The 22,502-nt window shown below is 39.1% G+C and overlaps 1 protein-coding gene across 6 annotated transcripts in view; it reads left to right on the forward strand.

Moving 5' to 3' along the window:
• Positions 1-22,502, forward strand: part of zmym4.1 (zinc finger MYM-type containing 4, tandem duplicate 1) — a 104,465-nt gene that overhangs the window by 32,996 nt on the left and 48,967 nt on the right. For all 6 annotated transcript variants that reach the window (XM_041212584.1, XM_041212587.1, XM_041212586.1 and 3 more), the window contains 6 exons: positions 182-249; positions 2,506-2,673; positions 3,731-3,809; positions 9,208-9,472; positions 18,160-18,322; positions 19,280-19,492. In XM_041212584.1, coding sequence (XP_041068518.1) covers positions 182-249; positions 2,506-2,673; positions 3,731-3,809; positions 9,208-9,472; positions 18,160-18,322; positions 19,280-19,492 — 956 coding nt within the window. The remainder of the gene's footprint in view (positions 1-181; positions 250-2,505; positions 2,674-3,730; positions 3,810-9,207; positions 9,473-18,159; positions 18,323-19,279; positions 19,493-22,502) is intronic.

Raw genomic sequence — 22,502 nt, forward strand, 5'->3', positions numbered from 1 at the left:
AAGATGACAGTTAAATAGCAATAGTTATTTGTGGGGAGTGGGAAGGTGGCCGGAGGCAGGTATAACCCTGAAATTTAGCAGTAGTTGAAAACTTGAATTTCTTTTAGTTTCTATTGTGGTATTACATAAGTGTGAATCCTTGTTGTAAATAACTTATTAAAATCATTTTTATAATTCTTAGATGAGACACAAGACATTGATGCTATTGAATCAGAAGCAACTATTACAGCAGTAACAGCATCTCCTGTGGTAAGAAACGGCATTTAACCAATATTGACCGAATACATATAGTACTTCATTTTGTGTTAAAAGCTGAAGCCCCATATACGCTATAATTTAACGTGCTGTCTCTCCCCGTCGCTTTCTCTCCTTCACTTGTCAGCCATGGCTCAATTCATAGCACATTTGCCTCTTGAATTGGAAGGTTGTGGGTTCAAGTCTCATTCGAGGACCTCAGCACAAAAATCAAGCTTGACGTTCTGAGCGATAGCTGGTGCATCTATAGATGGTGGCTTTGATTCAACAGGAAGGCGAAATCAATGCTGTGGAACATGGTGCAGGACAATCTGCAATCACATTCTAGGGAAGATGCTTTTAAAATCATTATGGATTAAATAAGTTAATTTCTATAGGGGTTCTCCTGGTTGCTATTGTTTCTCCCACACTTTCTGTATCTCTTCTGCTGAAGTTAGGCAGATGAGCAGAAAACCCCGTGGAAATTTGCTCCCCTCCCCACTATCTATAGATCCTGACTTCAAGAGATGTTCATCTATAAAAATGGTACTCTGACATGGGCAGCCCTCTGGTTACCAGCTAGAATATTGGGGTGATCAGAGTACTCATGTTGACTTCAGGTTGCATGAGCTGTCAAGAGTTAAGAAGATATTGGGAATGAATGTGAAAACAAATTCCAGGAGTAGAAGTTTTAATTCTCCCGTTTTGGAAATAAATACTCGATTGATATCAAAAGCTGTTTGATATATGTTTAGGTCCAAGTATTTAAATGACCCTTTTGTTTCATTTTGTGCTTCATACAGCTGCTAATGTTAGCTAAGATGCTGCAGTTCAGTAAATGTAATAGATGGTGCATCAGAGGTGCCATCTTTCAGATGAGACGATAAACTGAGGCCACGTCTGGCCCCTCAGGTGGCTGCAGAAATCACTGATGGCACTTTTTTGAAGAAGAGCAGAGGACGTATCTCGGGTGTTCTGGCCAGTACTTATCCATCAATGACCATCACAAAAACAGATTATCTGGTCATTATCACATTGCTGTTTGTGGGACTTTGCTGTGCACAAGTTGGCTGCTGCCTTTCCTACATTACAACAGTGACTATACTTCAAAAGTACTTTAGGTTGGTTGTGAAAAGGCGCTTTTTAATTCAAGGGTCTTCATTGGTTGTGCCAACCAGTGTAAGTTAGCTGTATTAACCAATTTGTGCTGTGAAAAGGAACAATTTTTCAGCCAAAAAAGAATACTGAAAAATTAAATTCAACTGTCACAAGATTGCCTGTATTTAGTGCTACTCACCAATCTTTTAAAACAACCAAGCAGCCTCATGAGCTGGCACTCCTACTTGATTTTAGTTTAATTTTTAGGTATATTTTTAATATTCTTCCACTGGACTTTAAAGGATTTGATATTTTTGTGGCAAAAGGTTTCAGAACACTGTTTAAAACTCTGCTTTACGCAGACTGCCAGTCTGATGTGCAGATTGCTTTCCCATGGAGCAATTGGTACCATTTCATAGAAGTCCACAACCAGAACTTTAAAAGAGTATCTAAAACTTAATTTCAGATTTAGCTAGACTACTTTCAAAGCTACCTGATTGCCTGTCAGCTATAATGATCATTTTGTTTTTGAGATCATTGTAAGCAAATTCCACTGAAATCTGTTTTAATTTGTAAACTTCACCAGTGCAGTGAGACTAACAAATTCATTTTAAATGTAGATAGTATGCTGATTATGGCATGTTGGCTATGTTTTTACAGCAATGGAAGTAATGATTCTATACTGACAGATTTAAATGGATAATGAGCTTCGTTGCTTATGGATACCTAAATTTAATTATATTGAGTTTTAAAACTGACTCAAATACTATTTTAATTAAAACTTCCTTAATTCAGTCTTTATTAACGTTTTGCTGCTGATATATAAAGCATGTAATGGGAATGTAATGTCCCATTAATTCATACAATTTTAGATATATTACTTACAAACCTCACAAAGGAGGATATTTGGTTAATTTTGTTAACCTGATAAGAATTTTTCAACACATAGGCCTTAACTGGTCATAAAAGGGAAATTTCCACCTAATGGGGTTCGTGTTGACATTTTCTGCTCAGAAGGTGAAAGCATAAAAACAAAGTTGGCCAAAATTGCTAAACAAATCTGACTTTCAGTTTTCAGGCTATGAATCAAGTGTTTGAGCCCAGAAAGGCTGGTGAGTTAGAAGTTCAACATGTTTTAAAGAATCTTCATAGAAAAGTTTTTTTTTCTTCTAGGAAAAGAGCTTAAATTCACACCGGCATACTGAAGTTCTTAAAAGCACTTGCAACTCCAGTTTTATGCAAAGTATGAAAATAAAAGATGAACCTTTGGATGAAGGATATGAGAAAGCCTTTGCACCACAAGAAGGTGCAAGAATTAAGGATGAGCCTGATTCTTTACAGGTATAGTAAGTTTGTTTTTATCACATAAAATGTTAAAACTTCAAGTGAAGCAAAGAATGAGTATAATGTGATAAAGTATTGTATAAATGTAAATCTTGCTTTTCCGTTTAAATATGAGTTAATTAAACCTTCACCTGATTGGTTTGTATAGTGTGGTATTGTGACAGGTGGAGTTTTTAATCCACTGAGAAATCTAGGTGATTCAACTTTTTTTTTAAGAAGTGTCTCATTATCATTCTCTGTCCCTGCTATGATTCTCCAATAGCAGGACTGCCATGTATACAATCGTCAATTAAAATAAAGATTTGCATTTATCCAGCACAATATAATGTCTTTCAGAACTTACATCTCACACAGTGATGTACTTTGAAGTGCAAGTGTGACCGATATTTTGCTTACCAAATGGTCATACATACACCAATGAGAAGAAATAAGCGGCTAATCTGCTTTGGAGGACAAAATGTATTGGCCAGGACATGGGTAAAACTTTTTAAAATAGTGCCCTTGGAATCGCCAAGATTTACCTGAACACAGGCAGGGCATTAATTTACCATTCACTGAAAGTGCTGGAAACAATTAACAGGTCAGGCATTATAACAGGTCAGGTGGAGAGAGAAACAGCCAATTTTTCAGATCGATGAGCTCTGATGAAAGGTCATCATTGGCCCTGTTTCTCGCTCCACAGTTGCTGCTTGGCCTGCTGAGTGTTTCCACCATTTACTGATTTTGTTTCGGATTTCCAGCATCCGCAGCTTTCTGCTTTCCATTAATATAACATTTTTTGATGGATGACACCTCAGTACTGCATAGATTATGCATTCAAGACCCAGGTTGTATCCAGAAACCAGAATGCTGTCAACTCTACCTAATTTTTAAATATTTTTTGCTCATTTGTGGCAGAATACGTTGGTGAATGAAAGTAACTCCGAAAAAGCTATTACATTTTATGCTCATCATTTTGCAGTAATTTAAGAAGTACAAGCATCGGCAAAGTGCAAGGCTGATAGTTTTCGTTTATGCAAGTGTAATAGCAAAAGTATATATTTTTTAATTTCAGGGATATGGCCATCATTCCAAGTCTCAGGAGTCTGATATCCGAATCAGTGCAGTGTTCTCAGTGAGTGGCAGTCCTCTTGGTAAGCATTGTACAGTAATGTTGCATATTTGGAGAATGATGACTTTCTCTGGAGGGAGATTTCTTAAAAGCGTGACAAAAAAGCTGCGTGTTAACAGAACAAAATTAAAAAAAAATGCATTGTGCAGTCCAACACCATTAATCTAAATGATGCTACATTGCACAGGGCAGTAATCTGAACAGAGGTGAACAGAGGCAACAAGAGCCAATTCCTAGGAACTGTTTGACGCAAACAGCCAGTCTTCAAGCACTCCTGTTCTATTCCAAACTTAAAAATCCTGCATAAAACATCAACCTTGGGAACTAAGCCAGGATTGAAGAGTAGGAAGGGAGAGTTTGTTTTTAAATAACACAAGGCTGAAGAATTGGAGCACATTTCCATCAGCTGCACTCCTGCAGTGCTATGCTGTTTTACATAAATAGTACTTTGCCCCCAGATTTAAAATTCAAATGGTTAGTCACATTACTGCATTTTCATTAAAGCCATCAGTATTCCATGTATCAAATTGTGAATGATGAATTGCTCATTTAAACTGCCTTAATTCAAAGCAGGTTAAGATTAGTGGACATGTGCTTATACAGCAATGTATGAGAGGCTCGTAAAGGATTCTGTACCATTGCAAGCATCTTCCATTTAAAATGCCTGGACTTGCTGTTGACTGTTTATAGTGACCTTTTGCTTATAGTGATCAATGCAGTTCGGTTGCACTGGTCAGTTTGGTAGCAATTTCATTTGATTGAAAGTTGCCTCAGTTGTAGCGTTGCTAATCTTGAGTTAGCTTTACTGTTGAAACATTGTTGCTCATCATTGACTAGCCTTTTAAACATCTGGATGTAAACTGTTCTTCAGCTGCTCAACTTCTCAAATGCATGGTTCAGAAGATAGTCCTATAAAAGAATGTATTAATGCTTGTGGTTTATACTATTTATTCTTGTTTTAGCTTAGCATTCTGACATAATCCTGCTCAGCTGTTAAAAGGACTGGTAAAAACTGATCAGTGCTCCATTTACAGAGCCAAATTTGGGATAAGAGCAATGAATGAAACAAAATAAAAGCACTAACATTCTGAGCAGTACATCAAAGCGGAAAGACTGAGAAGTTTACAGCTCAAATTAATCACTTTAACTGGATTGTGCTGTAAAAACAGAAAATGCTGGAAATACTCAGCAGGCCTGGCAGCCTCTGTGGAGAGAGAAACTGAGTTAACTTGTCAACCTTTTCTCTGCTCCCATTTTGTTTCCTTTTTCTTTACTGGTTTTGGTTTAATCTATTGTTTCTCTCCTTTTATTTTGCTTTCAGATGGCAGCTGTTCATGATTCTACCATTCAAATCTCCTCTCGAGATATCTTTTGTTTCTTTCCCATGAACATTCCCTTTGGCCTGGCACCATGAACTGTTTTGGCATTTAAAGCTCCTGCCTTCCACCCTATCACAGACCTTCCCTTTTTGTTCTTGTTCCCACCTTCCTCCTTTCACTCAAAACTTATAACATCTCTAATTCCTCGCAGTTCTGATGAAAGGTCATTGATTTGAAATATTAACTTTCTCTCTCTCTCCACAGATGTTGCCAGATCTGCGGAGTATTTCTAGTATTTTCTTTTTCAGATTTCCAGCATCCACAGTACTTTGGATATAACAGAATCCAAAAGCAGTTATTCTCAATAAAACACCAGCAGTGAATTTTTTATGCACTTCCACTGCAGATTATATTCCTGCAGTTGCTATTTAATTATAAAACCAGAAAAAAGGTCAATAAAACAAACATTCTGAAATCAGCTCCTCTTGTGAAAGGAAAAATTGGTAACGTTTGTTTACAATTTCTTTGCATTTAAGTTTCCATATGTGTTGCCTGGTTGCTATGATAGGCTTGAAGCTCATTTTTAATCATTAGCTAAGAGTTGGGCTGACAGTAGAATTGGATCTCACTTCCTTTCACTCACATCCATGCTCATTCAAGCTCTCTGGTTAGTGCTTCACTTGCTGTTGTCATTTGCCTGATGCTTGACCGAGATTCTAAATGCACAAATATGGAAGGTTTTACATTTAGAGGTACACAATTGATGGCATGTATGCGGTTCTCCTGGTACTTTTATTTTATTTCTAAACTGTTAGGAAATAGAAAAAGTTTAATAAGTTATATTTATATTTCTAGGTGGTATGAATGAGTTTTAGCTTTAAAGTTTAAGTTAGATTTGTAGTTCTGTATCTGTGTTTAAAAAAAGGTCAAATTGAGTTTTAGTTTCATTTTAAAGGGTGCCTGCATTTCTAATGAGAGTTTTACGACTGTTGCAGTGAAGTTAAATAAATAAGAGTAGAGAAACTGGATTGTTGCCTAGCAATGGGGGTCCAGAGAGGTTGGCCCCTCCCATATACAATACAGAAGAAACCAGAAACAGCAGTTTGATTTGGAAGCTGTTTGATCTGGAAGCTGCGTGAGTTCAGTTGGTTTTGAAAATAGCTGCCTGGAGAGACTGGAGCAAAGGGGACAAATAGCCAGTTCCAAGCCAAAGAAAAGGCCCTGAAATCCAGGGGAGTGGAACAGGAGAAAGTCCCAAGCAGACCTCTTAGTCAAAGGGAAGAACAGGAACCTGGAAAGGATCCTGTTAAATGAAGTTAAGAGTGAGGGGCAAAGGCAAAGGCTCCAAGCTTCAGATTTAGAGACAAAAGCTACAGAAAGTAGATTTAAAGCGAGAACAACACGCAAGAGGCCAGAAGGTTCAAAGAGACAACTGAAGGCCTGTAACTCTTCGCTATGGGCATGTGAAGCAGTGATGTACTGTTGACGGCTGAGTCAGTGAGTGTGTGCGTGTATAGAAGACAGCTTGAATGCATGTTGTGACCTGGGGAGAAGAACATCGAGAGGAGAATTTGAAATCCTGGAGGTGGACCCTTGCGGAAAGCATCTGAGAGAAAGCGTCTGGGGGAAGTTGAGAGACCCATAGCACCTGTATGGGGTGGCATCTATCACTTGATTTCAGAGTGTGATGTGTCTGACTACCAGTCGCCAATTGGTTTACATGGACTGTGCTTACTGTGAACATTAGAGTATAAGATAGCTTTTGTAACTTGTCTTATCCTTACAAATCTGTATATATCTGTAAATACATAGTTGTGGGTGAAGGGGCATTGTAATATAGTTCATCTTGTTTAATAAATGTTTTATGCTTTTATTATAAGTTCATCAGCTGACTCCAGTGACTCTGTTCAGTAGCCCCTCTCTATGGATCTAAACAAACAAATAAACGTTAGGATCTATCAAGCTGGCTTCCACCTTGGGATCAGGCTTGTCCAGGGGTAACCTCAGCTGGGGATCACAACAATATACAAACAACTCAAGTCTATCCTTTTTGGGGAATGGAGGTTGGTGGTGATGGTACGCAGAGATCGCTGTCCTGACTTAGTGAAACAACATAAAGAGTTGCAGACTCAAACATGCGTCTCCCGACTTGGATGTTATAATCAGTTGGGGCCGCTCTAGCCTGCTAACTCAAAATTATTTTATAAAATATAGCTATTTTTAGCTCCCCTATACATTAGAGCAAAAAGGATTTCATAACATCAGTTTACTGCAGGTGCTGTTGAATATATTGCAAACGAAATGCTTTGTGAATAAATCAGAGCATTACTATGGAGGTAATTGCTTAATGTGGTGTGTTAGCAGACATTGAGATATATAATTGATGTTATTAAACCTAAGTTTTGAGTGTGCTGCTGTGACGAACTTTATCCATTAATACTTAGTTCTACACTAATGTCCCCTTTAAAATGAATATTTGCATCAATGGAGGTAATTGTAAGAAATATCTTCCAAATATTTAGCAGCCTTTTTCCTTGCTGATTTCTGTCTCCTAACTAGAACGGGGTTCCATAGGCATTGGTTGGCCTGCAGATTTTTGCAGTGTTGTTCAGCAGGATTTTAGACTGTGGGATCATCAAAACTGGGTCAAATCCATTTTTTACTGATTAGTGTTGGATACAGATGTGCAATTCCAAACGGGGTCACTAGATGGTGATAGGGTGTTGTTCTTACTGAGCTAAAGGTTGCTGAGGCTAATTGTAGAATTCATACCAGTGCTCCTGGCTGACATCAAACGCAAGCCCTCCTTGCTGATTTACTGTGTAAATCTGCTGATTCATAAGTGCTTCCTGGAAGTCTTTTAGAGCTTCCTACTGATTTTTTTCAAATACTAGTTTATGTAAAAGCCTTACAATGTATATAAACATGAACTTTTAAACTAGAGATGCACCAAAGGCTACATTTTGATGTGAATCGTGGCACTTTTGTGAGGTGGCTTCTGCAGCACTTGTTCTCCTCTAGACCGATTGACCTGGTGCAGTTATTTTGACGTTATTGTTCACAGCTATTTAGCTGGTGGCAGTATAGAACCATAGAAAAGTTACAGCACAAAGAGGCCATTCAGCCCATCGTACCTGCGCCAGCTAAAAATAAAAAACTAGTTACCCATTCTAAACCCACCTTTTAGCACCCAGTCTGTAGCCTTGCAGGTTGCAGCACTTTAGGTGTAGATCCAGGTACCTTTTAAATGAGTTGAGGGTTTCTGCCTCCACACCAAACCACGCAGTCAGTTCCAAACACCCACCACCCTCTGGGTGAAGAAGTTTTTCTTCATGCCTCCTCTAATCCTCAAATCACCTTAAATCTGTGCCCCCTGGTAATTGACCTCTCCACTAGGGGAAACAGGGCATCCCTGCCTACTCTATCTAGATCCCTCATAATCTTGTACGCCTCAATCAGGTCACCCCTTAGCCTCCTCAGTTCCAAGGAAAACAACCCCAGCTTATCCAATCTCTTCTCATAGCTGCAATTTTCAAGCCCTGGCAACATCCTTGTAAGTCTTCTCTGTACTCTCTCCAGAGCTATTATGTCCTTCCTGTAATGTGACCAGAACTGTACAAAAAATTCCAGCTGTGGCCTAACTAGTGTTTTTGCAGTTCCATCATTACATCCCAGCTTTTGTATTCTATACTTCATCCAATAATGGAAAGCATTCCACATGCTTTCTGTACCACCTTATCAAGCTGTCCTGCCACCTTCAGGGACCTGTGGACATACACTCCAAGGTCTCTCACTTTCTCTACCCCTCCCAATATCTTTCCCAATAGCTGCAAAGATCAGCAAATGCTTTGCTGTCATGTATGACAAAAGTGCAGGTGTTTATACCATTCCAACAGGGGCAAAAAAAATGACTGTCCTACATGGAGCAACATTAGTGGAGGCTGCATTTCATGTGTGGAGCAAGGGGAAAAAAGTTGAAAAGGAAGTATTTATATATTTTACAAAAAGAAAGGAACACAAAAAAGGCACAAGCACATTGCAATTCTAAGTTTGTTCCAGCGTATTTGCCTTATTTTCAGACTTTGTCATATTGTATTGCAGTATCACAGTTGGTGCAGCAAAATACACCAAATACACTCAGCTCAACAAAGTCACCTGCAGGTGGCAGTGGGCAGCCAGCTTCAACTCCTATGAGTGTACGAGTCACTTGTTCAGGATGTAAGAAGATTCTAAAGAAGGGACAAACTGCCTATCAGAGGAAAGGTTCAACCCAACTCTTCTGTTCCACGCTCTGCCTTACTGGACTCTCAGCATCTACTCCAAGACCTCTTCCTCCTCCGAAAAAATCCTGCTATCTCTGCAACAAGTATGACCTGCCTTTAATTTAATAGTATTTGTTTTAACTGTCAACTCTGAGGTGAACATGAGAGGTATTCCCTTACAGTTTATGTATCTAACAATGGTTAGCCTGGGAAAATGAGAAGCTATGCTTTCTACTTGGGTTAGTAGCTGTACTGACGTTGGTAGGTACACCAATCCCATCTGGTAAAACATAGCCAACCAGTGGAAATAACAGTTGTTTTGTACGGATGACGTCTCAGAGCAGATTCAAAGTGCCCATCTTTGTTCGATTACATGGGAGCTGCTCAATTAGATTACTGGCTTCTAATTATACTGAAGTACCTCTATATATTTTAACTTGTCATCTTGTTTTGGAAATAAGGTCATATTAAACCAGGTAGTTACACTAATCAACTAACTTTGTACATGAGACCAATGAGCAAGGTGTAAAATTATTGAAAGTAGTCTGTTCACAACACCATTAAGTTTTGGGTTCATAACAAGTTACCCTTTAACTTTTAAAGAGGAAGTATGTTGATTTCTTAGGCATTTTTACAGTCAAAAATTGTTTATGAGCAAAGACTTTATTGTTCTTCACTTGCATTCTGAGGTTGTCTTTAGCACTGCCTCATTTACATAATGTGCATTTGTAGTTCACCACTTGTACTCAGTTCAGTTATTCAATATTTCGGTATTTTCACCATCCAAGAGCCACTTGTAGCAGATCAACAGAAATAGAGTTGAATTGTTATCAACTGTTGACTGTCTGATTCCTCATTGGTTGACCAATCAGTCAAAATAATTGTCATCAGAGAGGACATCTCAAAGGTGCTTCAAGGTAACATTTTTTTCTGGTTACTTGCTTACCAATCTTGAGAGTGTCTTGCCAGAAGCCACAATGAATATTAACCTGTTTGTGGCTGGCTGATCGAGAAGTTTCATTGACATTCAGAGAAAATAGGGAAAGGCTTCGTTTTTGTTGTTTATTCACGACAAGTGAGCTTTGCTGAGTTGTAAGAAGAAAAATTACATGTTTTAATGCAAAATATTATCCTTTGTTTGTATGTGGTTCATGTGCCCTTGAGCCCAAAATGAAAACTGGAAATATTCCAGTGGAAGGAAAGGTATAATTTGACTCGAACCCAAATGGTTTTTTGTTTTTATGGCCAATGAATGGTCATGTAATTAAATTCATGTGTCTGCATTGTAAGCTCATCTTTAAGTTTTCTATTTTATTCAGTGTAGGCTCTTGTTTGAACAGTTGTTTGGCTGTTTTCATGATAGAATCAATCAGACAGTAGCAGAAAGATTGTTAGCCATGGCTTCGTTGGTCACACTTGTACTTACGAGTTAGAGACTGGAGCGTAAAATCGAGTCTAACACTCCAATGTTACACTAAGAGATGCTGCACTTTGGAGATGCCATCGCTTGGATTAGACATTAAACCAAGGCTTCACCGGCAATCTCAGGTGGACGTAAAAGATCCCCTGGCATTATTTTGAAGAACTGTCTTATCCAGTATTTACCCTTTTAAGTAACATCACTAAAGCAGGATTTATCTCATTGCTGTTTATGGGAGCTTGCTGTGTGCAAATTGGTTGTTTTGTCTCCTACTTTTTAATAGTCACTAAGCTTCAGAAGTATTTAATTGGCTGTAAAGCTACTTAGGATGTCCTGAGATAATCAGAGGCACTATATAAATGCAAATATTTCTTTGACCAGGGAGAAGGTTTGTTGTTTCTCTGATTTCAGAGCGGTTCCATTTCGTTTGAGTGCATACTGTAAAATGACACTTGAATGGAAAAAGAATGTAAATGTAAACCCCAGTATCATTCACAAGACCAAATGATCTTTAGCTCATTTGATTGGTCCTTTGTATTAATGTATTATGTTCTCATTGCTTGCTCCCTGTATGAATCCAGTGTCCTCAACTCAACCACCCATCTTGTAAATTCGTTGTAGCTGTTGATCACTCTTCCTTCTGACTGCTTAGTTACCTTTTGTGTGAAGTACTTCCTGGAACCTGTCCTAAAGTTACAGTCAAAAATCCTACATCCATGGCACATTAGAACTATTCTGGGTTTTGTTTATCCAATTAAATATGTGTCTCTCTCACCCCCTTCTGAGATATCTTTGTTCAAGGCTGATATCCCCATCTGTCATCCTGGAGATAAAGAGTAAAAGCCCATTAAGAGGAAGATCATTAGATCACTTATACCAGCCTGACAGGGAAATGCCTTGCCTTTGTTTGATGATGATGATGATGCCTTGCAGATTGAAGATGTTCAGAGCTCGTTCTATGGAGAAAATGCCTTTTCCTGTCATTCCAATTACATTGTTTTTGTAAGGCTTCTGTCATCACTTTTGCAGAAATGTGCCTTCATCAGGAAAGGGAGAGTGGAAAGTTTATAACTTTATATAGGTGGGAGGAGCATGGCAGCGAGGATCCTTTTGTTTTTGTGTACTTAAGCTTAGATGAAAAGGTCTATTTTGCTTCCGCATTGCTGTGATATGTAGCAGTATAATTTTTAAAAATAATGGCCTTGAAGGTAACTGGGGTATTAAACAAAGAACATCAGGGAATAATTTCCAGATTTTAAAAAATGCTTTTGTTGCAGATGTGATTGCCCAGATGGTTTTCTTTCACTCCTGGTCTTCAAAATTTCAATGGACCTTTTGGGGGACAGTTCCAGATTTCCACTACCGTGCGTGTGTGTGCGTGTGTGTGTGTGCGTGTGTGTGTGTGCGTGCGTGTGTGTGTGTGTGCGTGTGTGCGTGCGTCCGTCCGTCCGTCCGTCCAAAGCTACTGCTCCTTTTTACCTCCGCATGCACAACTTAGTTTTTATCTCCTGACTTGATGTCACCTGCAAACTTGTATATGCAGCTCTCTTCATTCATCCAAGTCATTGATATATTTACAATATATTACATAAACACACATAGAGAGTGCAAAGCTGAGACCTGGGGAGCACCATTTGTCACCTGCCAATTGCAAAATGTACCCTTTATCTCTACTTTCTTCTAACTCTCAACCAATTATCAGCCCATGTCAGAAAGTTACCTCCAATTCCAATTTCATTTTTGATAGCCTTTTGTATTGAACCTTTCTACCTGTTTTCTGAGAATATGTTTCTGTTATCCCTAGACATTTTAAAATCCACCATGTCAACTCTGACTTTCATCTCAGCTGATAGTGTCATTTTAAGAGACTTTTCTCTTCCCCCTTACCTAAATGAATTCTGTGTTGTCTGCTTATGACTGCCAGTGACAATTACAGTGCAAGTGATTTTTTTTTTAAATCCAAAACTCTCTTTTCTGGAATCTAGAGAACTAAATTCACAGAATCACAGAATTGTTATAGGTCTTCCTGCACTAGGTCTTCGAATGAGCAATTTGCCTAGTGCCATTCCCCCACACTCTGCCCGTAACCCTGCACCTTCTTCCTTTTTGGATAGCGGTCTAATTCCCTCTTGCGTGCAAAAGTTTTTCCTCATGCTGCTTTTACTTCTTTTGGCAATTAGTTTAAATCTGTGCCCTCTCGTTTTTGATCCTTTTACGAGTGGGAATGGTTTCTCCCTATCTACTCTCTCCAGACCCAATGTGGTTTTGGATACCTCCATCAAACCACCTATCAGTCGGCTCTTCAAGGAAAATAGTCCCAACTTCTCCAGTCTATCTTAATAATTGAAGTTCCTCATCCCTGGAACCATCCTCATGAATCTTTTCTGCACTCTGTCCAATGCCTTCACATCTTTCCAGAACTGGACGCAGTCTTATAAGTACTCCAGCCGAGGCCGAACTCGTAGCTTATACAAGCTTAACATAACCTCCTTGCTCTTGTACTCTATGCCTCTATTAATAAAACCTAGGATACTGTATGCTTTGTTAACTGCTCTATCAACCTCTCCTACCACCTTCAATGACTAACGCACATACCCAGCCAGGTCCCTCTGCTCCTGCAGCCTCTTTAGAATTGTATACTTTATTTTATATTGTCTCTCCATGTCCTTCCTACCAAAATGAATCAATTCATATTTCTATGTGTTATGCTCGTGGTCCACCCATTCCACCAACTTGTCTAAGTACTTTTGAAGCTCTACGCTACCCCCCTCAAGTTTGGTATCATCTGCAAATTTTGAAATTGTACCCTGTACACCAATATATATCAGGAAAACCAAGGGTCCCAACACCGATCCCTGGGGAACTCCACTACAAACCCCTTCCCCCATTACATCACTCAGTAAGTTTTGTATTCAGTTGTTCCTTTCCCATTTATTCTGTGAGCTGTAACTTTGTTCACAAGTGTTATGTGGCACTGTGTCAAATACCTTTTGGAAGTCCATGTACATAACATGAACAGCATTGTCCTCATCAACCTTCTGTTACCTCTAAAAAAAAAATTCAAAGTGAGTTAGACATGATTTCCCTTCAACAAATCCATTTTCTTTAATTAATCCATTTGCCCATGTGACTGTTAATTTTGTCCCGTATTATTGTTTCCAGAAGTTTCCCTGACACCCAAGTTAAACTGACTGGCCTGTCGTTGCTGGACTTAACATTACATCCTTTTTTGAAGAAGGGTGTAATACTTGCAGTGTTCCAATCTTCTAGAACCACCCCTGGGAATAAGGAAGGCTGGAGAATTATGGCCAGTGTCTCTACAATTTCCACGTTCACTTCCCTCAGTATCCTTGGATGCATCTCATTAGGCCCTGGTGCCTGTTATGACACAGCAGATGGTAAATGCCGAGCTGTTCAAATCTCAGAGGGAAACTTGAAATCACTGTCACAACTAATTTTCAATTTATATAAATTCCGAGATGCGTGCTTTGAATTCAATAGTTGTAACACCACCAAGTCTTATAAGTTTTCACAAAATTAGATTGAACATTTATTAATTAGAGAAATGATTTTAAATACATACATAAATTACTACTATGTTAATTTCTAAATCCCCATCTTAATCTAACTCCCAGTTACACTTTCGTTAAGGCAACCGTAAGACATACAGATTTTAAAAGACCCAGGCAAAGAAACATAACACCCTGAACAAGTCGACTTCCAAGTAAGTTTTCTTAACTTCAGTCTTTGAAGACAGCAGCTTGAGGCATCAATGCTGAAGGCTTTTCACACACTTGTAAGATCTTAAAAATGCCTTCCCTTACAAAATAGTCTTCTTTATACATATCTTTTTCTTTGAATGCAAATGCCCATTGTTTCACTATGTCTTTGAGCTTCATCTCCCTAATAATAAAACCCCCTCAGTACTAAGTTTTACCAGTAATCTTTAGGAAATATAAACACTCTGTTTCTAAACTTCATCTGGCAAGGTGACACATTTCACCCCTCCTTTGAAAACAATCTAGCCTGGCTTATTTCAAAATGCAAATGTTCCCTTGATACCTATATTTCTAAACCTCCCCATGCTTATCTAATTAACATTTCAAACTTACTCCCTCTTCTTAGATCAAAGCACCCAGACACTAGTTGCCTGTAATTTAAGTAAACCTCTCAGATCCATACATAGACACATTCTACTATTACTCTACAACAAATTTCAATAACATTGAGAATTATATCTTCTTGACAGTGTGGTATCAACTTCTAACTATAGACAATCTATTAACTTCTCATCAATTTTAAACCCTTCTAGTGTATTAATTATCTCCTCTTTCGCCATTACCTGGGTAGCATCAACTTCCTTGGTAAAGATAGAAGCAAAGTATTCATTTAATATCTCAGCTATGCCTCTTGCCTCCATGTGTAAACCTCTTTTTGGTCCCTAATTGGCCTGCTTCTCCTCTCACCACCCTTTTACTTGACTTTGGCATTCCCTTTTATGTTAGCTGCCAGTATCTTTTCATACTCCCTCTTTGTTTCTCTTCTTTGATTTTTCACTTTCCCTATGAACCTTCTGTACTCAGCCTGATTCTTCATTGTACTATCCACCTGATACCTGTCATAAGCATACTTTTTCTTCTTACTCTTAATTTCTCTCTCTCTCGTTAAACAGGGAGCTCTGCATTTGTTCACCCTACCTTTCCCTTTTGATGGAATATATCTTGACTCTGCCTGGACTATCCCTTGGTTGGTGCTGAGTGTGGAGGGGTTGTACCCTGGAGATACCCCAAAAGATGCACTGGGGGACCGCCCGGCACTTGCCCGGAAGTTCAAACTTCTGATGGGAAGTTACCCTTTACCCTGCACTGGGAACCATCCAAAACCCCAATTTAAATTGAAGATTACAGATCGTTCCGATTGTCTTAGCAGAATAGTTACCCAGGGAAAGTTAGAAGAATTAAAACCACTTCTAAATCCTGGTACCCCTCCCCGATCGCCTTCTATAATCCCAACCCCCCCCCCCCCCCCCCCACAGTTACCCACCTGACCATCCTCCCAAAACCCGACTACCACCCCCACCCCCCGACTACCCCCTTGGCTGCCTTGTTTAGGTAAGAGAAATCGGAGTTACTCACCAGCCAATCACCAACTTGCTTCCCTGTGACGTCACACCTCAATTTTTCTTTCCGTGTGTGGTCTTTGAGCCCACAGACCTGCTGCTGGTGGCGGCAGAGAACCTCGCTTTACTCGCTGTTTCCTGCCGTTCAACTCTAACTTTGGAGAAAGGAAAAGCAGCAGCTTTACTCAGCAGACAATCGATGCGTGGCTTTCCAGTGATGTCACAGTGTTTTTTCTCTTTCCCACTTCAGTGATAACCTGCCTCAAACACCTCCAGGTCTCTTCGCAGGGATGCTGACCTGCTTCACAGTCTTCTTGGTCTCTCCACAGTTATGCTGACCTGCTTCGCACTCCTCCCGGTCTCTTCACAGTGATGTCGCTCTGCTTCACACTCCTTCCGGCATTTTCACAGTGATGCTGATCTTCCCGGTGTTTGTTAATTACTTAATTAAAATAATTTTTTACGGTCAGATTATATTTCTGTGCTAGGTTATCCTATGGATTTTAGAATCAAATTAAAAAAGAAAATTCCTGATGGCCACAGAATCAGAATGTACAAATTAGTGGTACTCATGGTTCTTTGAAATATTGTCATGAAAGTCCTCACCAGTAAGCCCTCCCCAATCCCATGTGACAATGTGTCAAACCCTTTCAGAACTAAATTGCCAAGTAATACTGTGGTGGTGCATCTGCTGGGAGCAGCCTGTAATTTCTTTTGTGCGGGATTGCTTTAAGAACAAATTATTCTGGGGAGTATTTTGAAACAGGGTTAATTGGTTTCCTGAATATGACATTATTAGTTCCCAAGAATTACCCATGAATAGCTAAGATGTAAAGGGTAAATGGAAAGCTAATCACGGTGGGGTAGAGTCAGTCTTTCTTTTTGTTTGGCAGTTCGGAAGACTGAGAATTTGTGAAATGAGAAAACAAGCAAGGCGCTTTCCAGATAGGACAGTTTTCTGTTTGGCAGTCTTCGAACAAATCCTGGTATTACACAGTTGAAAAGGACAGAGCACTGAAGACAGGACAAGTGAGGGATTGTGGATTGGACAATACCCATTGCAGCTGTTGAAGTGGTGCCAGGGCCCACCAGACTGTTTAAAGGAGTTGGTGAAGGTGGTCCCTGGGGATTCTGTGTCATCAGTATTGTCGTGACCTGAGTCAAAGAGAGTTTATAGACATGCACCTTGTCAATGGTAACCATGTCAGGGGACTTCGGATGGAAAACAGCTGCCAGTGAATGCAGTTCAAGCCGAAATTGTTGGATGGAAAGTGAGAAATACGACAGAATGCAAACTAAGTTGAAAAGACAGAGTGATCACATAAGGCCCCACATTTGTGCAGGAAATAATGCGAGTGCTTGTAACAATGTGAGGCATACCTCTGTTGTGCCAACTATTCAAAGCGAAATTATCCTTTTATTTGGAATATCCTTCACCTGTTAATTAATGTTTGAATTATGTTAATTATAGTTATGTTATAATCGTTCTACAAAGTGAAATCATGTCTGGCAGTTTTCTTTCCATTGGCATGATGGGGATCCCTTTCCCAAAGTTTACCAGTCTCTAGAGTGATTGTAACAATACTTCAATCCAGTGTAATTCAAAGTGTTTCATAGGCCAAAATGTACAGATCAGTAGTAAGCTCTCAGTTGGCATAGTCCTTCGGCAGTAGCAAATTCGATTCCTACCCAATATGGTGTGCCTTTGAATTCCACCCTTGACTTTGCATTCAAGCTTGTATGCTGTAATTATGAGAGAATTCTTAACGCACACCATTAAATGGAACTGCTTACCTCACTTTGGCAGCAACAATGGACACTTCCCTCCTTCTAGCCAAAGGAGGGGAAAACTGACGTACCAGAGAGGGAAAATTGGAGAAATAAGGAAAAATAAACCAACAAATGGAAGGTCTACCTGACCTTTAAATCAGATACCTAGAATATCACACTCAGTATTATTTAATATACACAGTGTATGGACTATTTCATCTATATTTGGACGAGGCAGTATTTATATTTTGTTTCACTTTGATCTTTCTGGCATGGTTTTGAAACCGTTGCTCGTTGTAGCACATAATGTGGTAGAAGAAATAGTTCTGAGGCTAGCATGTTGGACAAGAACTCCACTGTGAAATTTTGTTTTAATTAGTTTGGAAAAAGCAACATCTTTGGTTTGAGTTAATGTGTGTTTTTAAATTGGAGGAAGTTGCTGAAATTTTCTTTAAAATGTCATTCAACTTTTTTTTTTCCAGAGAAATCATGAACCTAAAGGACCTAGTAATGGGTCAAATTGATGGTAGGGGTCCATACAAGGAATTCTGTAACCATAACTGCTTATTTGAGATGAAAAGAAAGTCTGCTTCAACGACTAATAATATTACCACCAAGTGCAGCATTTGTCAGAAAGTCTCTGTTGTAAGTTTATCTATTAATATCTATTTCTTTATTTATGATCCACTCCTATTCAGTGTTCTCCATAATATTTCATTTGGTGATCAAGAATTCAAAATGAAACTGAATTATTTTCCAGTTTCTTGTATGTACAGGAAATTTTCTGTTGCAAAATAGTGAATAACTCAGTAAATGATTAATTTGGAAAAATCGTTCTACCATCTGTGAGGACATCTCAAAGAAATAGTCATGGCTTTTAGGAATGAGGTTACAATTGGGAAGCAACATAATGGAACCGCTATTACCAGGTCATGTTGCAATCCAGTTTCAAATTCAATGTAAATGTCACTTTTTAGTGGTTTAGTCTTGCTTACTTACCCTAAATATGGTAAAAATGGATTCAATAATGAAGAATCATTGGACATGTTTTGTCTCACAGGATGCTTCTCATGCATCACTTGCAACCTTGCCATAAGTTACCTGGTTAACCCATTGATGGTGTTGGTTCTGAATCATCTGTACCTCGTGTAGTACAGTCATCATAGGGTTGGGGATAAGTAATATGAAAAAAGCTTAGCTGTTGCAAGTTAATTTGATTATGTTGGTAGCTGTGATGATTATCCATTTAGCGTATGCAGAATGCACTCACTGTATTTCAGCAAAAAAAGGCCCAGCCAAGAGGTCTATTACAGGTAACCATTACTGCTCTGTAATCCGCTGTAAGGCAATAAATACATGAGAATGGTCTTGAGTTGGTTTTCCCTTAATTTATATGTAAACACAATCTATTTTCCTGTGGAGCTGTGCCTGACTTCTGGTATGTGGTGGCGCTGGAGGAAATTGAGCTCTGTTTGGGGAGTTAAACATGTTCAAAACGTTGTAGGTGAGCATTTCAGTGCCACAGCTCATTGCAATGTCATGTTCACTAATATATTTTTAACTATCATATTGCACATCATAAGATTTTATTCTTTATTTCAGGTGCGCCATGAAGTGAACTACCAGAATGTTGTACACCAACTTTGCAGTGATATATGTTTCTCCAAGTTTCGAATGGCCAACAATCTCACTATGAATTGCTGTGATAACTGCGGAGCTTATTGTTACAGTGGGTCTGCACAGTGTCACATGCTTCAGACTGAAGGACAGTGTAAGAAGTTCTGTGGTTCTGCCTGTTTGTCTTCATTCAAACAGGTTTGTTGCCTTTTAAACCAGCAGGCCACAAATGAAAAGCTGAATTGCACGTTACTTAATGTGATGCCAGATGTCTGTTTTCCCTGCGTACAAGTTAATTTTTTTAAACATGTTCCTTTGTTCCTGTCAACTATATGACTGTCTTCATTCCAGGAATGTAAAATTAATGCTGCTTTATCTAATGTTTTGCAAGCTGTCCTTTGTTACTGTAAACCTATTAATAAGATGGATACATAGATTGGACTGATGTAGTAGTGTGCTAAATATAACTCCAAAAGTGTTGCCAAGGCTCCAGTAACAAGTGAAGTAAACTGCTTGCCTACCTTTTCCAGACCTCAGTTGTACATGATTGCACTATCCCACATGATGACTTGGCATTCTTTATTTAGATTTAATTCAGGATTGTAGTGTCTAATAAAGGAAGACCTCAGGGTGTGTCAGCAGGTGAAAGGGTGATCTCGAGTCACTGCTTTAACAGTGGTAGGGCCACCAGAGAGATGTTTGAGATTGAAGTGGTGACTGAAAGCTGCAGTGCACTCAGAAAAGATTGCACAAACAGCAACTGATCAGACAGTTAAACACTTTATGAAGAGAACTGAGGATAGCTGGATGACTGAAGGGCAAACCTAATGAGTTTATCAGTATAATTCTGAGTATGCATTGTGAACTTGTTCTACGTAGCACCTGTCATGTCCTCGTGACATTCAAAAGTGTCTCATACCTACTTAATTACCTAATCAGATGTTTAAGAAAGTAGTTCAAGACTCACAACAAAGATATATCCCAGAGAGGAAGAAGGATTCCAGGAAGGGGACAAACCAACCATGGTTAACCAAGGAAGTAAAGGATAATATCAAATTGAAAGAAAAAACATACAATGTGGCAAAGATTAGTGGTAAGCCAGAGGATTGGGAAAGTTTTAAAAACCAACAAAAATGACCGAAAAAAAAGAGGGAGAAAATTAACTTTGAGGGTAAACTAGCAAGTAATATAAAAGCGGACAGTAAGAGCTTCTTTAAATATACAGTAAGGAAGAGAGAGGCCAAAGTGAACATAAGCACCTTAGAGAATGAGGCTGGGGAAATAATAGTAGGGAGCCAGGAAAAGGCAGAGGAGTTGAATAAATACTTTGCATCAGCCTTCATGGTAGAAGACACTAATAGCTTTCCAAACATGCTAAATAATCAAGGGGAAAAAGGCAGTTGGAAGAAATAAATACAATAACTATCACCAGAGAAAAAGTACTAGGGAAGCTAATGGGGCTAAAGGCCGATAAGTACCCTGGACCTGATGGATTGTATCCTAGGATATTGAAGGAAGTAGATACACAAATAGTGGATGTACTGACAATAATTGTCCAAGAATCCTTTGATTCTGGAGCAGTCCCAGAAGATTGGAAACTACCAATGTAATGTCCTTATTCAAAAAGGGAGACAAAAACAGGTAACTATAGGCCAATTAGCTTAACATCCATTATTAGGAAAATGTTAAAGTCCATTATAAAGAATGTAATAGCAGAGTGTTTAGAAATGCATAGTATAATCAAGCAGAGTCAGCATGGCTTCATGAAGGGGAAATCATGCCTGACACATTTATTAGGATTCTTCGAGGAGGTAACAAGCAGGATAGATAAAGGGGAATCAGTAGATGTAATATGTTTGGATTCCAAAAGGTGTTCTATAAGGTACCACACATAAGGCTACTTAATATAAGAGCCCATGGTGTTGTGGATAGTATATTAGCATGGATAGAGGATTGACTCACTAATAGAAGATGGAGAGTTGGGATAAGGGAGGCATTTTCAGGATGGCAACCTGTAACTAGTGGAGTGCCACAGGGATCGGTGCTGGGGCCACATTTTTTTTTTTACAATATATATGAATGACTAAGATGAGGAAAGTGAATGTACTGTTGTCAAGTTCGTGAATGACACAAAAATAGGTAGGAAGGCAAGTGGTGAGGATGACACACGGAGTCTACAGAGGGATATAGACAGGTTAAGTGACAGGGCAGAAACTTGGCAGATGGAATATATTGTGGGAAAATGTGAGGTTATGCACTTTAGCAGAAAGAATAGAGGAGCTGAATATTATTTAAATGGAGAAAGACTGCAGACAGCTGTAGCACAGAGGAATCAGGGAGTCCTCATGCTTGAACCCCAAAAAGATAACATACAAGTTCAGGAAATAGGGAAGGCAAATGGAATGTTGGCCTTTATTTCAAAGGGAATGGAGTATGAAAATAGGGAAGTTTTGCTAAAACTATACAACGCACTAGTTAGACCACACCTAGAATACTGTGAACAGTTTTGGTCCCCTTATCTAAGGAAAGATGTACTAGCATTGGAAGCAGCCCAGAGAAGGTTCACAAGGTTGACCCCGGGCATGGAGGCATGATCTTATGAGGAGAGATTGAGTAGGTTTGGTTTGAACTCATTGAAGTTTGGAAGAATGAAACATATAAGATTCTTAGGGGGCTTGACAGGGTAGACACAGAGGTTGTTTCCCCTTGTGGGAGAGTCTAGGACCAGAGGGCATAATCTCAGAGTAAGGGGTTGCCCATTTAAGACAGATGAGGAGAATTTCTTTTGAGGGTGGTGAACCTGTGTAATTCTTTATTGCAGAGGGCTATAGAGGCTGGGTCATTAAGTATATTCAAGGCTGAGATAGACAGATTTCTCATCAGTAAGGGAATCAAGGTTGTGGGGAATAGGCAGGAAAGTGGAGTTCAGGGTTATCAGATCAGCCATGATTTCATTGAATGGTGGAGCAGACTCAATGGGCCAAATGGCCTACTTCTGCTCCTACATCTTATGGTCCATTTGGGGTGTAGTTACTGTTGTCATGTAGACAGATGCTGTAGCCATTTTGCAGGCAGCAGGATTCCACAAACACAAAATTAGATAAATGATCAATTAATCTGTTAGTGGTTTTGGTTGAGGGCTAAATATTAGCGAGACATTTTGAATAATACCTCTCTGTGAAATGTACTTTTTGATTTCTACTTGTAC

Source organism: Carcharodon carcharias, chromosome 19 (genome assembly GCF_017639515.1).
Source record: "Carcharodon carcharias isolate sCarCar2 chromosome 19, sCarCar2.pri, whole genome shotgun sequence".
NCBI classification, from domain to species: domain Eukaryota; kingdom Metazoa; phylum Chordata; class Chondrichthyes; order Lamniformes; family Lamnidae; genus Carcharodon; species Carcharodon carcharias.